Raw genomic sequence first — 20,093 nt, 5'->3', positions numbered from 1 at the left:
ACGCTCGAGCACTGTGACATCACCGCATTACAAGTGAGGTTCGTCTGCTTCGGAAAAGCTCAGAGTAGATAATTATTGTTACCCAGCCAGCGCACGAGCTGTGCAATTGATTTAGAAGCCAGCGGAGAGGGGTGAGCCATCACCGTCACCTCTGGCATGTTGTGTCACCGCTGCTCATTTCCATCTCTACACGCAGACGACAGATGATGCTCTGACAGGTGTCAGGGAAGAGCAGAGCAGGTCTTGTCACTCATTTAGTGAATGCAACTGAATCCCAAGCACACCCCCCACTGTACACACTTTGACATACCATGACTATAACTGGAGAGGGAGAGAGAGAGGAGGCGCATCTGTTCCTGTGTGTGATAGACGGAAGGGAAAGAGAACGTCTACGGAGAGGAAGAAAATGAGAAAAAAGGGAGAAGCGATAGATATGGACGCAACGTATAATGATCTCTTTTAAAATCAGGCAGCAGACTCAAATATTGAAAGCATGTGTGGGAAAGAAGTATTTGTTTGGCACGCTGGCACAGAACCAAAGAGTGGTCGGAGTTTGAAATCCAGGTACAGCCGGCGTCTCTCAGTGGACATGTGACATGTGTCATCTCTCACAAAGCCCCTTTGTGCCCGCTGATCTCGGGACATGTCACAGCACAATAGACGCACTTTAGGTCTAAATCAGTAAAGGCTCAATAAGCAGGGGACGGAGTGACAACGCGTATCATTTTACTTACATTCTAGATTTACCTAAATGGAAAGATTCGCTCTCTCGGGTTCTAAATCAGTAATAATTGTGATTTTTTTTTGCTCCTTATAGAGCAAATGACAATAAAATTCACAACCTGGGGAATTATATGTGTTATATATCGCTAAGTGCATCATCGTGATTGAACTTATGTTAATTTATCATTGTTTTATCACCCAGTAATCCAGGGTGTGTGTGTGTGTGTGTGTGATATCTTATGGGTCCCCCTGCTTAATTCAATTGTAATCTATTTGCAGCAGTCGACGGTAATATGTTTCATTTCGCCACTGCCAAAGAAATTAACTATGATTTTTACACTGAGGACAGCTTAAGCTAATGACTTAGTGACAGCGTGAGGATAGACTTTACAGATAATGGGCACTTCCAATAAGAGTGCTTTTCACAGAGGGGGTTATCACCTATGGTAAGAGTGTGTGAGTGCTTTTCACGTACAGTATAGGTCCATGGCATTGGACCATGGACACAGAGGTAGTGCACTATTAGCGCACATTACTGGAGCAAAAAAAAAATTGGCATGTCATTTCATAGTTTTAATAAATGATATTTTGGGGCGGCTGAAAATACAGCAGCTGTAATTGTTATTTAAAGTGTTATTTAAAGAGCAGTGCATGTATGGAACGAAGTGGAAAGTAGATACATGGCATTTAAGTGAAATCTATACCACATCAAAGCCCAAATTGCATAGGCAAATAAATATTATGAGCACTGTGAGTAATATGCTGTGTATTCCTTTCGCTGGATCCACAAATAGAGGTGCCATTGTTCCCCCCCAACCCCAGAATCCAAGTAGGGGCTCAGGCAAAAATGGAGCTATAGACCCCCCATATTTCATTTCTGCCTCGCTGATAGCATTTATCAGCAGCGTCCTGATAAAAACAAAATATGCAACTTAAGCCTGAGCAGGGCTGAGCCGCCGAGGTGGACAGGATTACCTGGAGGCTGGCGGGGGACAGGCACAAGATTGTACTGTCATAAAGGGCCATTAGCCTCTTGGCAAACTGTACCTCAAGCCCAAGATGACAGAGCTTTTCAAGACGGACAGGGGGGGGGGGGGGAATATGAAAGTTAAATTCGTCATGACAGATGTCTGAATGAATGAGACCCCCGGACACATAGATTTGTACGACAAAAAGGATACTTTATTATTATATTTTTTAAATTCTATTTCACCTGGTTTAAACTTTCTCATGAAATAATCAATATCCACTGGTGTCTCTCTGGTGGATTTAGACTCAAATAAAAATACAGGCCGGGTTTCCACACAACACACAATGGAGAGGGCTTAATGACTGCTGGGATTAAATTTAATACAGGATCTTGACAGACATATCCTGGAAGCATGTCACTCTCTCCGCAGATTTCCTTGGAGCAAAGCTTACATGTTCCCCCCCCCCCCCCCCCCTGGATTTGCCTCATTAATTGCCTGGTTAAGTCCTCCTAATCCACGATGATCACTTTCTTGTCTGCCTTGTGGGATTTCATTTAAGCTCATCTCGTTCACGTCGCCTCGATGTACTTATACAGCTCTGAGAAGCAAATTCATCTAACGCTGTAAGCACACATGCTCAGATTTGAGCGGTACCATATGAAGGCTTATAGTTTTTTAGGGCAAGGGAACTTTACCATGCAAAGTGTAATTGCTTGGTTTGTGTGTGTGTGTATGTGTGTGTCTATGTGTGTGTGTTGGTGACCTGAAGCAAGTATACAAGATGACACACCAAGATGACCAGCTGTCTCTCTGTCACTTTCTCTGACATGTGGAAGAAGAGGTTTTGTCTTTTATCTTTGGGAGGTGATCTGGATTCTTTTTGGCGACACACACACACACACACACACACACACACACACACACACACACACACACACACACACACACACACACACACACACACACACACACACACACACACACACACACACACACACACACACACACACACACACACACACACACAGTCTCCGCTTCTGCCTGAAGGCCCTATCATGAGCCGTGCAGGTGGGTGTCGGGGGTGGAGGGTATAACTGTCAGACTGGCTGGGCGAGCTTCAGCTGGAGTCGTCCTCCTGTGTGTTTCCCGCGTCTGTCTCTTTCAGCGTACCTACACCGGCTGCCAACCTTGTCCTTTTTTCCCAGAGGGGCTTTGTGAAAGGACAGAAATGTGATGCTTCTACTTAGACACAAGTCGTGGCGGAGAGTCTGTGTGTGATGGCCATGTTGTACCTCCCCCCGTCTGTGGGCCCTCACAGGCACCCATCCACCCACCACCTCCCCCCCGCCCCATTTATCCCGAGCAGGGAGACTCCAGGCGCCAGGGTCGGTGTAACTGCAGTCTCAGGTATGCTGGGTGGACCTTGTGTTCACTTCCCAGGGCTTCACATGCACCTGACACTGAGTGATGTGGGCACCAAAAGCACCTATATACCTTTGGGGCTGGGGGGGAGACGACAACTATCACAAAATTCCCCATAACTGAATAAAATAATTGCCTTCCCTGCAGCAATTTGAGCTTGAAGTATTTTGCTTACAAAATGAAAACAATAATAATGTTTCCACGCATTTAAAAACTACACATCACATTTATGATATACATGACAGGAGAATGCAAAAAATATTAACGAGCATGTAATTTCTACCTTTTTAAATATGGTCAATTCTATTCAAATTTGCGTGCAATATGAAAATGCCATAGTTGTACGTGTGATTCTAAATCTAACTGCAATTAAGGAATTTGACAACAGTGGCATTGACTTCCTGAGCTCTTCCTCTGTCTTGTTCCTCTTCCCTGCAAATGTTGTGGCACCGTCATGTGTAAAGGCTTAGGATGATTACCAAATGATTTGAAAATAGAATAAGTATGCAGAGCCTAAGTTGAGGTTTGCTCCGTCTGTCAACATATGACAGCTGCAGAGCAATTTTCGTTGTGGTGCGCGTGGTTTTGTGGTAAATGTGCACTCTCATTTATCTCAAATACATCCTAAGCTGTGGCTAATGCTTCATTATTCCAGCAGGCCACATGGGTTACATTGTGCATTTGTTCCTAAATGAAAAATCTTTGCTGAAATTTGCCTGACTTTAGTGCATATGTTTTGAGGAAAGCGAGGGCTGCAAGAGGCTTTTGTGGTGGTGGTGGCAGAGAGAGCAACTGTGTCCGGGAGAGAGAGAGAGAGAGAGAGAGTAACATACAAGGGAGAAATTGAGACAGGAAGGAGAAAGAAAGCTCTGTTATATAAAATATCTGCCACTGTTGTTAAAGCATTGCTCCACATTTTCAACGTCAAAAACCACTGTCACACAAACCCGTCTATGCTCTACAATGGTTTACAATGTCTTCATCTACAACAAAAATGTCACAGAATACACAAACTGTCAAAATACAGGTGATTTTAGTCTATTTAATAGATATTTTAAACAGATAAAATGTCAGTGCATTTTCTGTAATTTCATGCATATCAAATGTGTTATTGTCACTTCTTCAGCTACACTGTGTTATATAAGAGTTAAGTTCCAATACTGTCTTTTGTTGAGGGTACATGTACAGTAATATTGTTTTTATGTCAAATAAACAGAGCAACATAAATAATTCATCCATGCCTTGCATTGAAGCGCGCGGTGACGACTGCGCTCTACTGCGCAACTGACGCAGCATCTACCCCCTTGAACGCCTTCGACGTGAGGCTAACGCTGTGTGAGACAGAGCCATTCGCTCGCTAACGGCAACGCAGAACCGGGACAGCTAACATGTCAGAGAAGAAACAGACCGTGGACCTGGGTTTGCTAGAGGAGGACGATGAGTTTGAAGAGTTCCCAGTCGAAGGTGAGTAATGTTATTTCAATACGTCTTGCTTTTTGTGTTGTTGTTTTTTAAAATGCCTCCAATATCGCAGCTTTTTGTGTTGGGGCCTTACAGCAGTGACTCAGCTAGCCAGGCTGTGCTAGCCTTAGCATTAGCTACCGTTAACATTCTTCAGTCTGATACAGTTATCTCAGTAGTTTGTCCCCGGGAGCTTCCTATAAATGGTTGTGTCGGTAGTTGTTCTTCCAACATATCAGAGCCATTACAACTCTTTCAGTAACGTATGTGCTTCGTTTCTCATGCTAACGTTTGCTAGCTGTTTTCACAATGATAATGTAGCTTACTGCTAACAAGCTAAATAGTTAAGGATTACTGCATAAGTGGATTATTTTTGAAGATGCAGGCATATGTTTAATTAAAGTATTTGTTATTATTTAGTGTTATGAGGGTATGGTTTATTGATTTCGTTGATCGTATGATCACTAGATTGGACGGGGCTGGATGAAGATGAGGACGCTCATGTTTGGGAGGACAACTGGGATGATGACAACGTAGATGATGATTTCTCCAATCAACTAAGGTAAACAAGAAACACTGCATATAATCATTGTGCGGGTGCCGTGTGTCAAAAATGATGGATATGGTTGAATTTCTGAGCCATTCAAACGTTTGTTGACAAGTAAATCGGGTCGTGTCAAGTCCAACCTTGTCAACAAACAACTAGTGGTCAATTTATCCGATTGGCCTGTTAATAATTAGTTGTTTCATACAGGATATTGTGTTTATGTGATGCCTAAAGCTGAAGATGTCTGTGCTCAAATGTTTTGTTTGTGAATAAACCAAACCCTTGATACACCCATGTTGCTAATGGAGAACATTTTGTAATCTCTAGTGTGGGATCAGTGAAGTCTAATATGATCTAATAGACGTTTTAGTTTAAGCTCAAAACTGCACGGCGTCTGTTCTAAAAGTTTGTAGAAATCATCCTCAGCTCAGGATGTTTGGTGTTCTGGTTCTCTCAGCAGCTCTACACAGTCAGGATCTGAGCTCTGACTGGGCCACTTCAGAAAGTGGATTTTCTGACAGCCATTCTGACATTCTGGATAAAAACCTTCATAAACAGGAATTCATTTCCCTGCTGATGTTAAGCTCTAAAGTATCAACAAAAAAACCTAAACATGATTCCCTGTCCCCCAAACCTGACTGTCATGGAAACAGGACCTGTTTGTTTGTGTCTGTTCTTCCTCAACAATCCTTCAGTTGTGTTGAGGTGTTCTTTGGTGAACTACAGATTCATGAACATAAATCTGCTCCTGATCAAAGATTGTTGTCAAATAAAAGATTTTAGCTGTTGACACTGCACTGACTAAACTTAAACTCTTAGCATTTGTCAGTTAATTACTCAGGGGTTTCACATGCTTTTGTGTGAGTTACACATTCATTATGTACACGACTGTTGTATCATAAATTAAACCTGGATGAAGATCCAATGACCTCTTCAAGATTTATTCAAATTCCAAAGGGCTCTCATTCCAGTGCCTTTCTGTCACAGTCATTGTTTCTTCTTTAAAGGTTTTACATTCATAACAATCAATAAAGTAATAGATTCATGGCTGCAACATGGCAGTAACATGCTATTGTTTTATTTAAGCCAATTATGAGCGATATGCTATTATGTTGTTTTCTTAAAGATATTATTATCGTTAAAGGGCACAGCTGCCATGTACATTTATGGTCTTCAAATCCATAGCTGCGTACATTATGCTGTATTTATATATACTTTTTCACTCCCATCTCTTAATGGTTCTCACAATCAATAGAGGGTACTTATGCTTCAACCACCCACCTGTAATCATCTCTACTGACTTGATCTTTCTATTTCCCTTTCCCTCCCTGCAGAGCGGAGCTGGAAAAACATGGTTACAAAATGGAGACATCATAGTGACTGACGCAGCCTCGACATTGGATATGGACATTTATTTTTGAATATTATTGGTTGATCACAGGTCACCAGAAGATGTTTGTGAATGTTGATTTGTTTCTTTTTGTAAGAAATATGGATTAAAATAAAGTGTTTGGATGGAAAAAGTTAATTGGAGTGTTTTTCTAACAAACAATAAGGCACGTGTTAAGACGGCGACATTTATGGAAGACAAATTTGCTTGCTGTCTTCTTCATTGCCCCACCTAAAGAAAACATTTCTGTTATCCCGTATCCCTGAGCTGTTGATCTTATGAGGAAATGGTGACAAATCAACATAGTTTACCTTGTTAGTAACCTTTGTGTTGAGCATTTATTATGAATTGCCTGGATCTGGAATACTTATATAATCTCAGATATCACAACCATATTTTCATGTACAGCTGTTCATGGAAACTGCAGATAACATATTGGGTTGTAAGACAGAGGAGGTCATGGAGATGTATGTCGGCTATCTTCAGTGGAAGTACTGGCAATGCAAACAAGTGTGTGTATGCATTAAGCCCAATTTATACTTCTGCGTAAAGTGCTCTGCGTAGGCTACGTAGAGACTCTGCGTCGACGCAGAGACTGTCGAAGAGCCTCTGCGTAGTCTCCGTCTGCACGAAATATTTTTTAAGTGTCCGTCACTCCGTCAAGGGACTACGGAGACGACAAGAGCTGCGATTGGTCCTCAGGACAGGCCGAGCGAAGCTGCTCTGTGACGGCTATCAGTGCGCTCCGGGCGTCCTGGCAGAGGCGGAGCTGATCCCCGCCGATAACGCCGCTGCCGAACTATAAATACGTCATATCTTAACACACACAGTACATGTTTAGACCCTAAATGGCCAATTTCTCGCCTCAAATTATCTTAAAACTGCGTTCCGTCACACAGAAAAGTGAGAAACGGCCACTGTTTCAACAACAACAGTCTTTCTCTCTCTTTCTTTCTCGGATGCCATTGCTCACTGTAGCCTGAAGCACAACAACCTTGCGCAGCGACCCCTACTGATCGGGCGGGAAATTGTAGCGAGTGTCCGTCACCACGACGCAGAAGTATAAATGCTCGAGGCGTCTCCTTGGTGACGCAGACGGATAACGCATACGCAGTCGGAGAAGTATAATGTGGCCTTTAGTGATGCATGCTACAGACATGCTCTGTGCTGTGTAACATCCCCCTTCCCTCTCAGCTCCACAGTGCTGGGCCGAGTCCCTGAAGGAGAGATTATCCACTGCCGTGTTTGTCAGAGGCAGGGAGGGGGTCACAGCATGGGGTCTCCCAGCCTGCCTTGCCTGGGCCTGCCCCTACTGCCAGCAAGGCCCTTCTCTTCCGCTTGGCACAGCAGGGACTCTGGTACTGAACCAGAGGCCAATTTGTCCCCGCCACTCTCCCCCGGCAAAATGATTTCTCTTAGTGTTTTGTCGACTCTCAGTCCCGGGGTCCTAATGAGGTGAAATGGATGCCAGTAAGACCAAGGCTGCACAAGAGCAGTTTTCAGCCTGAAAACAAGAGCGATCTTCCTCATGCACAAGTGGCAGTAGAAACCTAAATATACTGAGTCAAGTACAGTCATTAAGTACAATATTTATACCCAAGTAGTTTTCACTTGTATCCACAGTATACACTGTTCATATGTCCACTCACTGCTATGGACATGCGTCTTATTAAATCCTTTCCGATCGTTATGCCTTATGAATATTATCATGCCAATTTTCCGATGGAAATTTAATATAGATTTTTATATATATACTAAATGTTTGAATGCAAAACAATTTCTAAGTGAATTTAGTACTAATCATACAATCCTGCAAATCAAACTAAGAACTGTTTCTTGTATTTTTTTAAATACTAATCCCTGCTTCTAATTCAACAATAGTAGTGCTTCATTATAAGTTCTATTTCAAAACATTAAATAATTATTCAGCTAGTAAATTAAGTCGAGTAAGAGTTGAATAATACCGGCCTTTTATGAAAGTATTGTGTAATTAGGATGTTTTATTGTATTTTCCCCTTGATTTGCTGTTTGACTAACACAGTTTCTTATTTTGCTTATAGTTCATATTTGGAAAGGATAGTTCTTTTGCACTGAAGACTGGAAAAGTATAGGTGGGAAATGTGTTTGTCCAGGTTCTAGGGTTTAAACGTTGGCAAGTGAAAGCACGCTGACAAGCACCTGACAATCTCTTGTTCTCTTCTGGGAAAAAAAGGGATCCCTGTTCACTCGTGGTTATTATACCAATCAGCTGCACATTACAGCTCTCCAGAGTGCACAACCTAAATTGCGCTTGAAAGACAAAGAAAACAAACATTTTGTCAATGCAAGGTCACTCAAATTCACCAAATATGATAAGACTCCTACACATGGGATACTTGGACTTATTTATCTCGTCTGTGGAACGAAGGGCCCTGGGCAGGATGATTATTCTGCGGGGTGGGGAATTCAGTGAAGTGAGAGAATTGGTAAGTGAGAGCAACAGAAGAGGACCTGTGACCATTTTGTTTGTGCTCAAAGCATAAGATTGGTCCCTTGTGTTTGACGCCATGAGGGCCTTGATGGGCCCTCAATACTCAACCACACACAGACTGCTAGTCTTTTCAGAGTCTCTGCACTACTTCTTTGAACCCATTTAATTTGTGTTGCTGTGTTGTGAGCCATGGGATTCAGCTCAGTGTGTGTGTCAGCTGACCTATGTTCTATAACGAAATAGGACTTTGCTTGATGTATGTGACATGATTTGAAGGTTCCATTTAAAAGATTTAAGCTTTGCAGTTTGACGACGGTTTACTCGATTTGGAAAATAAATCTTTACATTTTTGTGGTGATCAGGTTACAGCTCTGCAATAATTGTCCTTCTTTGCATTTTGCTGTATGGAGAACCGGACTGATGATTACCCCTTTAGCAGATTATCTTTCTTCATCGGACAATGCAGACCACTTGATGTTGCAAATTCTGTACGCTGATTTCCATTCTTTTTTCGAAAGCCCATGTTCATGTTGAAAAATCATTTTCTTATTTGCACATCATTTTCCCTCAGCCCACGCTGGTTCGGAGACCACATGACTTCATGCAGACAGAAGCAGTCAATGGAACTGTGGCGAGCACCATTTCATAATACTTCATGTTGGGAGATGGCAGATCCATTGTTCTCAAGGCCCACGAGCCTGTGGGCGAGAGTCCCCGCTGCTTCTACACTGAAGAAACACACCACCCTCTCAGGCTATGTATTTCCTTCTTTTCTGCCGATGTTGGAGGCTACTGTGACCATTCCGGCTCTCTTCCCGCCGCGTGGGCCCTGCTCTTTCTGCTTCTCCCTTTTCTAGTCCCTTCACCACAGAGCCAGGGTGAAGATGAAGCTGTCTCTGCACAGCTAGGAAGCAAACAGCTGCTACTATAATAGCCCTAATTGCACGTTTCTTTTGTTGGGCTGAAATTAGCAGTGGGGCTACAATGCTACTACTAACCCCCCCCCCCCCCCCTCAAAACCTCCAAGTAAAGATGGAGGGGAGAGAGTTAAAAAAAAAAGACACTCAGGGGTGAGTTCACCAGTGAGACTGCCAACCCTCTCCCGAATGGCCCACACCTGCACACTCGCACCCCCGCTAAAGTAAACACAGATAATAAGCTATAATTACTTTAGAAAATAATAACGAGGAGCACCCCTCCATAGCCCCCTACTCCCAGTGACAAAGGGCAGACTGTTTATTGTGGTAGGTGAAATAACCCCGAAGGACGCTGTCGAGTGCCCTATCAAAAGACCTGAGGGTCCCTCATAGGACAGCCATCAGTGTCAAGGAGGACTGGGGCTTTTAAGTCTGCTCTCCCCTAACTGCCTCAATTAACCAGTATGGATTGACCATGGGGTAGTTTTTCCACCTCCATTCATTCTCATCAAAATGATCCCCTGTTGTCTTGAATGGTTTCCCCTCCTTTCTATGGGATCAGAGGGAACACCAATATACCAAATAGTGAAATGTGCAAAGTAAGAATAATCCCCCATATACAGCATGTTATGTCTTTAACAAAGATACAAATGTGGCATTATACTGCAGATGTGCAAAATCCCATTATGTGATGATGTATGAGATTGTTTGTGTTAATGTTTCAAGCAATTTTTTCTCAGGAAAATATGTAAAAAAAAATAGGTATTAGAACATCGATCTTATATCGTATGTGTTTGGATCTACTGCGATTTCATGATATATGGTTAGTGTAGCACATTTGAGACTTGAAACCACAAAATCTAATCCAAAAAGTAGCATAAACTGAGATATAATCTTTACAAACCTAAACACACTAGCACTGGATCAAATTCCAGAATCTGACAGAACATAAATATATAAAGTTGACTTTCTTTTTTTTCTTTTTCACTCTACCTGCAGTCACACGACGAGCAAATTCTTGGATCGTATTTCACGCTTTCATGTGAGAATCATCGCATCTCAGCCCCGAACACGGGGATAAACTCATCTGAGCATGTGAACATGACACTGGATAGTTCAGACAGTATGGGGATCAGGACGCGGCCTCACTGTCACTTAAAGCTGTCGGGAATTTAAAGCGATCTGACATGTTGGCACACAGGACCAAACAGATGGGTATGTTTCAGTTTAACGCCGTCCCTGGTGCTCAAGTCGCTATGAAAACACCATTCTGGTTTCACGTCGCGATGGATTATGAGCGCCCAGTTTCAGCTGCGCCGTTTATGACATGATCAATCTCACAGGATTTAGACACATAAATGTATTATTTCTCATCGCTGCTAAACAGAGCATAAGCTTGTATAATATGTATATTTTGTAAATAAATAGAAAACAAATGGCACGAGTTTGCGCACAGACATTTATGATTTAGCTTAGCCATAGCTACGTTTAATTGTATTGTTTGCTGTGATAGAAAATACATTTTGGAAATCAAATCAATCCACGATACCTTCATGGTATCATGGTATGAAGTCATAGTATCCTTTGCGCTATATGCTTAAATCCTGAGTACACTGTTGCTTGGCAACAGCAATAGCAGCTAACTTTGATGTAATGCTAGAATTATAATCTAGGAAAATGGCGGTTGCAAAACGTTTTCTAGGACAAATCAGAACTTTTTATGCCTAAAATTACAATATATTAAGAAGAAAGTTCTTCCATGGGTGATACCATTTCTTAAATATCTGGCATAAAGACAATTTAGACCTATACGATTAATATCCACCTATTTATAAACCCTATGAATTATAATTAACGCAGGGGTTCTCAATGTTTTGATACCTGAGGGCCAATTTGTAATACATTTTAATGACCAGAGTGCAGTTCTACAGTTTACACTTATTGGTCTGTATCCAGTAATGTCCAATAAACATTCAACAAGCTTAGTAGCTCCTGGATTAAAACTATCAACTGTAATTCATTGCGGGCCGCCAGAAATGTTTCTGCGGGCCGCCGTTGGCCCGCGGGCCGCACTTTGAGAAACAATTCTTTAACGTATATATCCCAACAAAGCTTTACTGATCCATAAATGACCCAATTCAGACCCAGATCAGTCTGATGGTAAAGCCAAGGCCGAGAATAAAAAATAACACACCTGAAGTAGAAACTCATACTGAGTCCATGTAAGCGTCGCATCTATTAAACACGAACGTTGGCGTCGTCCACTACTCTCACAACACGACACAATGGGGGGATAATAGCTGCCGTGATTAAGGGTCTAATGTAAAGTGAATCAGTGCTGCGTGTGAGTCATCTTCATGCCATCATTAAACCACAATGTGCAGCCGAGCCGAAGGGCCCTGCGAGGATGGCAGCGTGTTTTTAACTGTGACGTCTGTGGCAACAACACCGCCTGCTGCGCTTCCTTCCCGCGTGCCCACGATACCTGGCAATTAGGGAGTTTGTTGTCTATTTTTACCCCCCGATTTTTTACCCCTCATTCGCTCCCAAAACCTCCAGTATTTGAACACAGCGGATCAGCCGTCCACCTGTCCTGCTGCACTTAAAAGCATTGTACAGTGAAGGAAGAGAAATTAACAAGGGGGACAATTTAGACACCGGAGAGCAATAAAGCGCACTTGATGTTGTTATCATCTCTGGTGAATTATCAGCCCTCTGATAATTGTAATTAATCAATCATCAGGCTCACTCATGCACTCCCATGAAACCCAGCATCAGCGCAGATCAACCTGAGCAATATTTGACCTATGAGGAAATCAGTGTGCAGCCACGACTACAGGCGAAAGCTGCAGCTTCTTTCACTCGGATCCAGTAATTAGAACTTGGTTAATTTCAAGCCGCAGCATCTGCATCACAACATGCACGAGGGACGGAAACAAGTCCATTAAAGACGTTTTTTTTTTTTTTTTTTTTTTTTTTTTAACACACGGCACAGTCCAATTCGAGTGAACAGGACAAAAGATTCCAGAACAAATTCATACCCTCATTTCCCATCGATCATTTTCACCACATTTAACCCCGAAAACGTCACCACTTCGTTGTGCGGCCAGGTTCAAAACAATAGCACATGTTCGAGAAGAGCGCACAGTGACAGACGATCTCGTAAAATAGGACACATTCTCTCCCTCTCTTTTTTCGCCTTTCATCACCCTCTTTCTCACTCCCTCTCTCGCACTCACACACACACACACACACACACTCACACGCACAAGCGTGTCTGGGTGGGAGGCCTTGGCCCAGACACAGTCAACTGGTCCCAGTCCCAACAAGGAAACAATTAATCATGTGTGAGCGGCTGTCTGAGTGTCTGCTCTCTGGACAACAACAACACTCAGCCATTTATCTCCCCTCAAGGCACAGGACAGGCAGCCAGCGCACCACGCAGGCATGTACCATGCACCCTCTCATCCTCACACACACTCACACACATTAGTAGACTTTCAGATAAATGCACAGTCCACAAGTGTAACTACACGTGTACACAACACAAGCACTTTCTCACTTTGGACAGCAGAAAACACACACACACTGGTCTCACATTCTGTGTGGACACTCATAGACATAATGCATTCCCCTTGCCTCTTAACCCTTTAACACCAAAGCCTCAACGTGTCCGTCTCAAAATTGCTTATTTTAACCATAAAAGGAGGCAGGAAATGTCCTGTGACAAAGTGCAAGTTATTTTCAATTCACTGCATGATAAATTAGTGTATTGACAATTTAAAACAGGGGTCTCAAACTCAAATGACCTGGGGCCAATGCGCATCTATTGTGGTCTTGAGAACAAAAAGTGTGTGGGGGGGGGGAAACAACTGTTCACAATATTGCATCATGATATCACACGTATACTTAATAATACTATTTATGATGCAAAATCAATGTATTAATATCAAAAACACAAAACACAACAAAGACATTTATTTTAAATTACATCAATAATAGTGCGGACAACTGTAATTAAAATTCATGCCAGGAGCCGATTCGGCCACTGCCATTCGTGGCTCGGGCCCCAACAAGCGTATTTATATATGTAATTGAATGTTGTATATGATACAATGGGATAATTATGACCAAATGTGTTATTATTATTACTGTTATAAAAACATTGCTAGCAAACATATATTATATTATATTCTATAACCTCGCTGGCAGCTGTGCCTCAGCCTCGCACTGTGTTTAAAAGACAGTGAGGTCGTGGGCCATGCTTTCATTATAACATGATATTGAGTGGGGGGCCACATGTAATCAATTGGGGGGCCGCATGTGGGGGCCCCGGGCCACCAGTTTGAGACCCCTGGAAAATGGAAATTATGGCGTTTTTCTTTCTGGCAACAAAGACGCTGATTCGCCAGCTTCCTGCAACAGCGTGAGTAAAATTACCGTAATAACCACACGTTGGTTTTGATGTGCAACTTCTCAGCTTTCAGAAACGGTTGGAATTTTTCCGATAGCACGGTGCGTAATTACGGTAACACAAAGTGCATTTGCGTGAATGTGTCATACCCTAACCCTATAACCCTAACACTAACCTAATTCTAACCCTAACCTTAAACCAGGTCCTAATCCTCAAAAAGCCTGTTAAAGTTGTGTGAACCAGCCAAAATGTCCTCACAAAGATAGGTTATGTTTGACAACTGATCCGCACAGCTTATTTAAGACATGCACACACACACACACACACGCAGGTGCTTGATGTTTTGTCCTCCCAATCAGATGGATGTCAACACTTCCTAATGGTCACGTTGACATATACAGGAGCCAACATATCGCCTGCTGCCTGCAAATCTCCGAGATCAAACGGCAACTAAAACAACTAAACTTTTACATCATTCTTCATTTCAGAGTGATTCCTTGTTTCAACGCAATCTTTCGATTTCGCGACAACTCTGTTTACTGTTGGGGGAGAGCAGAGACAAAAGTGGAAAGGCTGGAGAGTTTCTTTTTTTCTTTTTTTTTTTCTTGCACTCCTCTGAGATGATAGAGCAAAGCTGATCTGACAGTTATTTCATTTCAGGAAATTTAGTCCTCTCTAATTTAACTCTTGGTCTTCTGACATGGCAAGGTGGGTTAGGGGTGAGTTAAACCAGGCAGGGCTTAGTGAAATGAAATAGGAAATTTGTTGTTTATTTCCCATCTCAGACAGAGGGAGTCTTGTGAGCGTGGGTGTGCATGCACATGTGTGTGGGGTGAGCAGTATCCGAACATCTGTGTTGTTCTGCGAGAGTGTGTGTGTATGTGTGTGTGTGTGTGCGTGAATCGGCGTAGCTGTGTGTGCATCTGCATATGTGTTAGTGCATATCCAGTGTGGTGAAAAGAGGGGGCTCTTAAACCTCAAGTGGAGCAAACAAAGAGGCTGGTGTGTGTTTCAGGATGGGGGGCATCTGGATGGCATCAGCAGAGCCTGGCAGATTGTTAGTGACACAGGTTACTCCCGAGGTCCCTGGTGAGAAACGTATCGCCGCAGTCTGCAGGGGGAAGAGATGCTTTGAAGCACTTCTGCCAAAAAAAAAAGAAAAAAAAAGGAAGAATAAATGTATTGGCATTCCAGTGCAGAATGTTTTTCTTATTTTACCACCCACCATAGTCTGTCTGGTGATAGCGTTGCACTTTACAGGTGAACGACTGCGTACGATGAAACAAGTGAAAGTCAGACATATCTGCACACAGAGGCAGTGCATTCAAGTCTCATTGTTGATTTATTTACACAAAGTGCTGAGTTAGAGGATTCCTTTAGAACTCTTCACAAATATATGATGTTTCTTCACATGCAACCTGCCCGCTGTATTCCAATAATGTGTGTTTTTTCCTCTTTTTCTGATAAGGAAACCAACACTTTATGAGAGACACAAGACACGAGGCACCAGACAAGTATAGTTGGCTAAAATTCTAGTTTGACATTTTTGTAAAATACAGTTTCCAAAAATGTCAAACTACAATTTTAGCCAATTATTTTTCTCTATTTTTTTTGCATTTCTTTGTTGTCCACACTTAAGAGTTCTTCTTCATATCAATTTTCTTTCTTTCTTTCTTTCTTTCCACCTCCTTCTCCCTGAATCAAGAGTATAAAATAATAAACATGATAAAATAAAAGCGAAGCAGCATCTTAGCTTAGCTTAGCACAAAAACAAGGCAGGTTCCCTCGCAACTAAATTGCAATTCAACACAATTCAATTTTCAACGCTTTTTCACTGAACCTTTTAAATACGTACATTTTCACCATGGATTGATGCGGTTGCAAAAATCTGTGAGTTTTGGGGCATGGGAAAGGCCTCAAAAATGAGGAAAAATAATAATAATAAGAATAACTCCTTCAGTTTCAATAGGGTTCAAGCACGACTGTGCAAGAACCCTATTGAAACTGATGGAAATAAAAGCGAAGCAGCATCTTAGCTTAGCTTAGCACAAAAACAAGGCAAGTTCCCTCACAACTAAATTACAGTACAACACAATGACATTTTGTTTCATGGGGAACAGATTACATGAAACCCATCTACAGATGTGCTTGTCAACACAGTTTTTACCACTAGTTTCTCTTTTGGTCTTGTGAGGATGATATTCCTTTCCTGATTATGAATGTGGTTGGGTTTAAACACAAAATACACCTGATTAGGTCAAGGAATTGTGGAATTACAACATCCTTTCCATTAAAAACAAAGTGCAATATTTGATCACAAACTGCATCTCACTTTGTTACAAGCCACCAGCAGCGTCCCCTCCACCTCCAGGTAAGAGAAGATATAAGAGTACTAAATAATGAATTACTTTAACCTCATATGTCAAAAAGAAAAAGTGTGCCAATAGAGAAATGTTATTTTGGAATGCAGTTTAGTTGTAACGAAACATAATATCTGTGAAAGAGTTTTTGATCGTCATTAAATAACTTTTTATATTGTGTTTGTTTGATCTGCAGAAAACTGGAATGTACCATACAAATCAAGGTGCACTGCTGGGATGAATAACCAACCCACACACCACTAAGATAAGTCATTGAAAAGCATTTTCATCGCACTATTCACGTTGCATCCTGAAAACTTCCGGAACTTGAACTTGAATTAAGCAATTTAGACGAAATTTGTGACCATCTTTCTCTCACAGTCCAGGTGGCAGTCTGACAGGAAGAGGAACAGGAAAGGACTTAAAGATTTGCTGCTGTTCACGTTCTCCTTCAAACACAACCTCCAACCCCCCTGATCATTTCCCACAATGCTCCTCGCACAAAGGCCTCTGTGATCAGCGGTTATGAGAGAGTGCAGGAATCTGACAGACAACTGTAGGAAAAAAAAGAGAGTAAGCCTCATCTTTTTTTTTTTTTTTTTTTTTCTTGTTCTGTTTCTACTACCTACTCCCCCGCCCTCATTTCCTCAGCCTGGTTGCTCTGCATTTGCGGGAAGCATCTGGGTTCATTTATCCCAACGCATGCAGGCAGGCTGAGGACCCCGGTGCCCTCTCTGGTTGCAGGGTATGAGCGTGCTTCAGTGTGTGGGTCCTTGTTGTGAAAAGAGAGGAGCTGGCCTGTCTGGACCATCTCAAAGCAGCCTCCCATCCACATCCACCAATTTCCCCCTGCTTCACCAGGCCCACCAACTATCCCAGATGCCCCCCCCCCCCCCCCCCACTATAATCATGGTTAGTGTAGCACTTCATCGGAACTGAAAGATTTCACGCAGAAGCAGAAGCTACAGTGAAGACGGCCCACCTTTGGGTTTGGGGGGATGTATTGGAGAGAGGAAGCTGTATATAATATTTAATGACTCATGTTTATTTGCATGACAATCCAAGCAGATGCACTGCGTCTGACGTGCAGGAAATGCACTCGTCTTAAGTCCGCAGGTGACACTGCTGAGACGTCCAGAGTGGCCCTACTGTTTGGTGTAATGCGCAGTCGGTGCCAAACGTCAGGGCAGGTTATCAAGCCGCACAGCTGACTGGAAGCAGAGTGAGTCTGGCTGGTTACTTAAAGTCATTGAGAAGTTATTCAAACAACCAGTTATTATGGTGTAAACAAAGGACGGCTTGTCACAAACTATTACAGATATGGTGTTTATAAGAATGCCACTTTAATGCACCGCATATTATGTATGATGACTAAGGATGGTGTTTGACAACCAACTGATTGGAGAAATGGGAGTAGAGTTTAAGAGGTATTGTTTTTGCTGTTAGACCCGCAGCGGAGAATATGCATACAGGGAGAAGTCTGCTTTGAGAATAGTTTTCCGATATGACTGATACAAACAGGACATAATACCATTTATGTATTGGCACAACAAAAAAGCAGAAACTAAAAATGTCTAAATAGATATGACAGAGTTTTTTGCCTGATAAATACAGCATATCCGACGAATGGCTCCACCATGCTGTTTTCTCCCATCATTTCTCTTCTCGCCACCTTTTTCTCTTTTTATGCAAAACAGATTTGTCTAAGTCATCCCACACTGTCTGGGCCGACTGCCCATTGTGTGGTTTTCGGGTGACTCTGCTAAGTTATAGAAAATTATCGCTCTGGCAAGTGTGAAGTTTACAACGGTTTGTCGTTGCACAATGGATGTTTTCATCTCTTGAGTTTGCATTTTTCCAAACGACTCCTGGCATCCATCTGCGCTCTCACATAAAACATTTCCGTAATTAGAGGGAAAGTGAAGTGGTCACGATGGAGTGGTTGCAGGTTTGTGGGCCAGTGTCCACTGGCAGACGTGTGTCCTGCTGATGTGTCGTTGAGCAAGTTATTTAACATCTTACACATGACAGGTCCGAAGACGAAGACGAGCTAAAATTAAACAGCATAGAGACACAAAATACCCACTAATCTCCACTTTCAAATACTTTAAAACAGCAATGCTTAACTTTTAAATATCAGCTCCACATAGTTGTGTTTAGATCTTGCTGCACACAGGAAGTGATTCATTGGACAGTCAGAGGCAACAGCAATATTGTGCTAGTAAAGCAAGACGTCTGCAGACAGATTGGGGAATGACTGAAAACACAAAGACACACCCAATAAATGGTTTGGACGTTAATTGTACTGCTCAATTAGTTTAGCAGGTTGATGGGATTATAAACGCCCCCTTAGTCAGGTCTGATAGTATTGCTTGACAGAGTCCCATTTTCAGATGAAGAAAGCATCAAACAAATCAGGTTATAACATTTATTTTCAGGCAGAACAACATGAGGCAGGTTAATAAGCAAAAATATAACAAAGGTTACAGCTTTAACCTTTAGGCAACACAACTGCTCTATGTCGGTTTGCGACCCGGTCAGAACAAGGGCCTTTCTGCATGCAGTTTCCTCCCACAGTCCAAAAACATGCATATGTTAGTTGGACACGATACGTTGGCTATAAGTGTGAACGTGAGTGTGAATAGTTGTTCGTCTCTGTGTGTTTGCCCTGCGATGGAATGGCAACATACACCGCCTTTTCGCCCTATATCAGCTGGGATCAGCTCCATCTGACTCTCGTGTAGAGGATAAAGTAAAGACAATAAATTAACACGGTGGCCATGATTCTGTCTCGACAGCACATGACATGGCACATTGGGCCGCGCCAACCTCATTTTCCTGTTTGTTTGAAGACACGTTCGACAAATCTCACTTGTTCTTTGTTCTGCGTTTTGACAGAGTGAAATAGGACGTGTCATTGTTTTCTCATCTCAGACAGACAGTGGTTTGTGTTGTGGCTTAAACAAACGTAATGGATAAGTATGGCATTGTTTTACATCTTGTGAAAGATTCCCCTGAAAAATCCCAAACCAATACCTAAATATAGTCGTCCTTTTCTCTGTACCATTATGGCCCCAGCATTAAATGTTTAAAATATGAAATACTACACTAATAAAATGTAGTTTTTAGCAAAGATGACGTAAACAGAAGTGCATTCGTTGACTATTTCATCAGCAGCAGGTGGATGAATATCTCCAGACTTATCGTTCAAAACAGAATATATAATGTGGCCTTTTCCATCTCCTTCTGACAGCAAATGAAAGATCAATATATTTCTACATTTGAATCTTTGGTGGCCCCTGATCACACATGACACTGCGATGAAGTGAGAGTGCAGTGGGAAACAGGACAAAGCTGTTGCCACAAGTGGCCTCTTTTATTTTTTCAGGTCAAAAAAAAAAAAAATGTCTTACAAATT

At 42.2% G+C, this 20,093-nt stretch overlaps 1 protein-coding gene across 1 annotated transcript; it reads left to right on the top strand.

Moving 5' to 3' along the window:
• Positions 1 to 4,446: 4,446 nt before the first annotated feature.
• Positions 4,447 to 6,652, top strand: sem1 (SEM1 26S proteasome subunit). Its single transcript, XM_083900208.1, has 3 exons — positions 4,447 to 4,580; positions 5,046 to 5,139; positions 6,459 to 6,652. Exons 1-3 carry the CDS (start codon positions 4,505 to 4,507, stop codon positions 6,499 to 6,501), a joined length of 213 nt encoding a protein of 70 aa, XP_083756334.1. The 5' UTR covers positions 4,447 to 4,504; the 3' UTR covers positions 6,502 to 6,652.
• The last annotated feature ends 13,441 nt before the right edge of the window (positions 6,653 to 20,093 follow it).

Source organism: Microchirus variegatus, assembly GCF_963457635.1.
Source record: "Microchirus variegatus genome assembly, chromosome: 13".
In the NCBI taxonomy this organism is placed as follows: Eukaryota; Metazoa; Chordata; class Actinopteri; order Pleuronectiformes; family Soleidae; genus Microchirus; species Microchirus variegatus.
Note: the sequence above shows the minus strand (reverse complement) of the source record. Positions and strands in the feature narration are given on the sequence as shown.